General features: G+C 40.0%; 1 protein-coding gene across 1 annotated transcript; it reads right to left on the bottom strand.

Moving 5' to 3' along the window:
* Nucleotides 1-460: 460 nt before the first annotated feature.
* Nucleotides 461-1,353, bottom strand: CSTB (cystatin B (stefin B); the record flags this gene model as incomplete). The annotated part of the gene is made up of 2 exons (XM_010087093.1): nt 461-589; nt 1,252-1,353. Coding segments are annotated over 2 exons (231 nt in total), but the record flags the coding sequence as incomplete, so codon positions are not given.
* Between the last annotated feature and the right edge of the window lie 424 nt (nt 1,354-1,777).

The following is a 1,777-nucleotide window of genomic DNA, read 5'->3' as shown; positions in this document are numbered from 1 at the left end:
TTGCTTCAGCTCAAGTCTCTCTTCATGTCTTTGCCAATAAAATACATAGTACAATTTAAATCTACAGATATACTCACAGTTGCAAAAGAGCACAGAAAAGATTCTGCTTTTCCTCTTGCTCCTTGCTGTAAATATATGAGTGCTAATGTCACTCTCCTTTCAGTTTCCAGACCAAGGAAGTCCACAAACAGGACTCAGCCACAGTATTCCAGTTTAAGTTGCACTGAAGTCAGTGGAGCTACTTGGGTTTGCATTAGTGCAGGTGGAAGGAGAGCTGTGTGACTCCAAAATTTAGATATTGCACAGGAAAGGAATGCCATAGAAGAAATTGATTTGTTCCAGCATTAAGTTTTAAAAAAAGACACTTTCTTTTCTCCTTTGTTGGCACAAGAATTAACATTTTGCAGCCTATAGAAAATGTGTGTAAGAAACCGTTAGGCAAATGCACAAGATAAGCTTGCTAGAAATAAGACAGTTCATCATGCTTAGTCTTGCTGCTCTGGTAACTGTGGAGACTCAGCGGCTTATTCTCTTGAGGAAGGCTTCTGAACACCCGCAGGTGCATGAACTCATCATTGCCAACATGGACCTGCAAAGCAGGAAAACCAGTGAGTTCCATGCAGTAACAACAGCCTTCAGCAGGAGGGATGGTGTAGATATTGGTGTGTTTTGGGGATGAAGAAGCAGAGAGGCTGTAAGAAAAACCATCACCTCAGAAAGTATGGTCTCATTTTAAACCAGACTGGGAGTCATGACTTTGTGGAAATACCACCTAATCCTCCCTATGCCTGGGATAGGGAACATACAAGTAAGGAATCAGAGTTGCAGAGAAGTGATTAATACGTTAAATACATGCAAAATGCTCTAATCTTATCTGGCACAACAAGCACTCAAATGCTTTGAACACTGTTGCTTGTTTTTGTGTGTGGTATCACTACAGGCAGGGTCAGAGCAGGTTTGACAATGTCAACATGCTCCACAGGACAGATGTGCAATTATTCCCAAAAACAAGTTTCACTAAATAATTGAAAAATAAAAATCATTATGAAAATAGAGAATTAGTCTTATCTCCATTTAATAGAGGCAGGGAGACAGGCTGGGGGGGGGGGGGCTGGATACGGATTTTTTAAAATGTATTTTTTTCTCATTAAGGCCAAATCATAAGCATCCCTCTGTAGGTTAAGTCAAGGAAAAAAACCACCATTCTAAATACACATGTTAATTAAAAAAAAATTGCATTGCCCAGTGTACCTTGATGAAGTAGTTTGTTCCAGCAACCACCTGAGTTTTAAACTCCACTGCAGTGAAGACATCAAATGTTTTCCCTTCTTTTTCTTCTAGCTGAGGTTTCACCTTCAGGAAATAATAGGTTATTTAAGACTGATGCAAGATTCAAGTATTTAGGAGCTAAGGCCCACACTGTCAGCGTGCCTCAGTACCCTTCAGGTGACTGCTGCTGAATTCCCAGACACAGAGTTCCTGCTTTTCCAAGTTACTAAAAGATCAAAATTAATAATGTTAAGACCAGAAATCTAGACAGGCAGCAAAGCCAAGACAGCGGTGTGATTCAGTTGCCACAGACTGACACCAAGTCTGGAGCTTCCAACATAGAGCTGTGTGGGAATTCTGGAAGACTTACTTTGACAAATTATTTCCTCTACCAATGTCTCAGCTTCCCTTTCTGTCCTGCATCTTTAACAACAAGTGTGAAGTATCTACATGCACAAGACTATAGGTCTTTTTAAAGAGAAGTTTTTAATAGACATGATTCTTACTA

This window comes from Pterocles gutturalis, unplaced genomic scaffold (assembly GCF_000699245.1).
Source record: "Pterocles gutturalis isolate BGI_N339 unplaced genomic scaffold, ASM69924v1 scaffold43296, whole genome shotgun sequence".
Taxonomy (NCBI): Eukaryota; Metazoa; Chordata; class Aves; order Pterocliformes; family Pteroclidae; genus Pterocles; species Pterocles gutturalis.
This window is presented reverse-complemented; position numbering and strand designations above follow the sequence as displayed.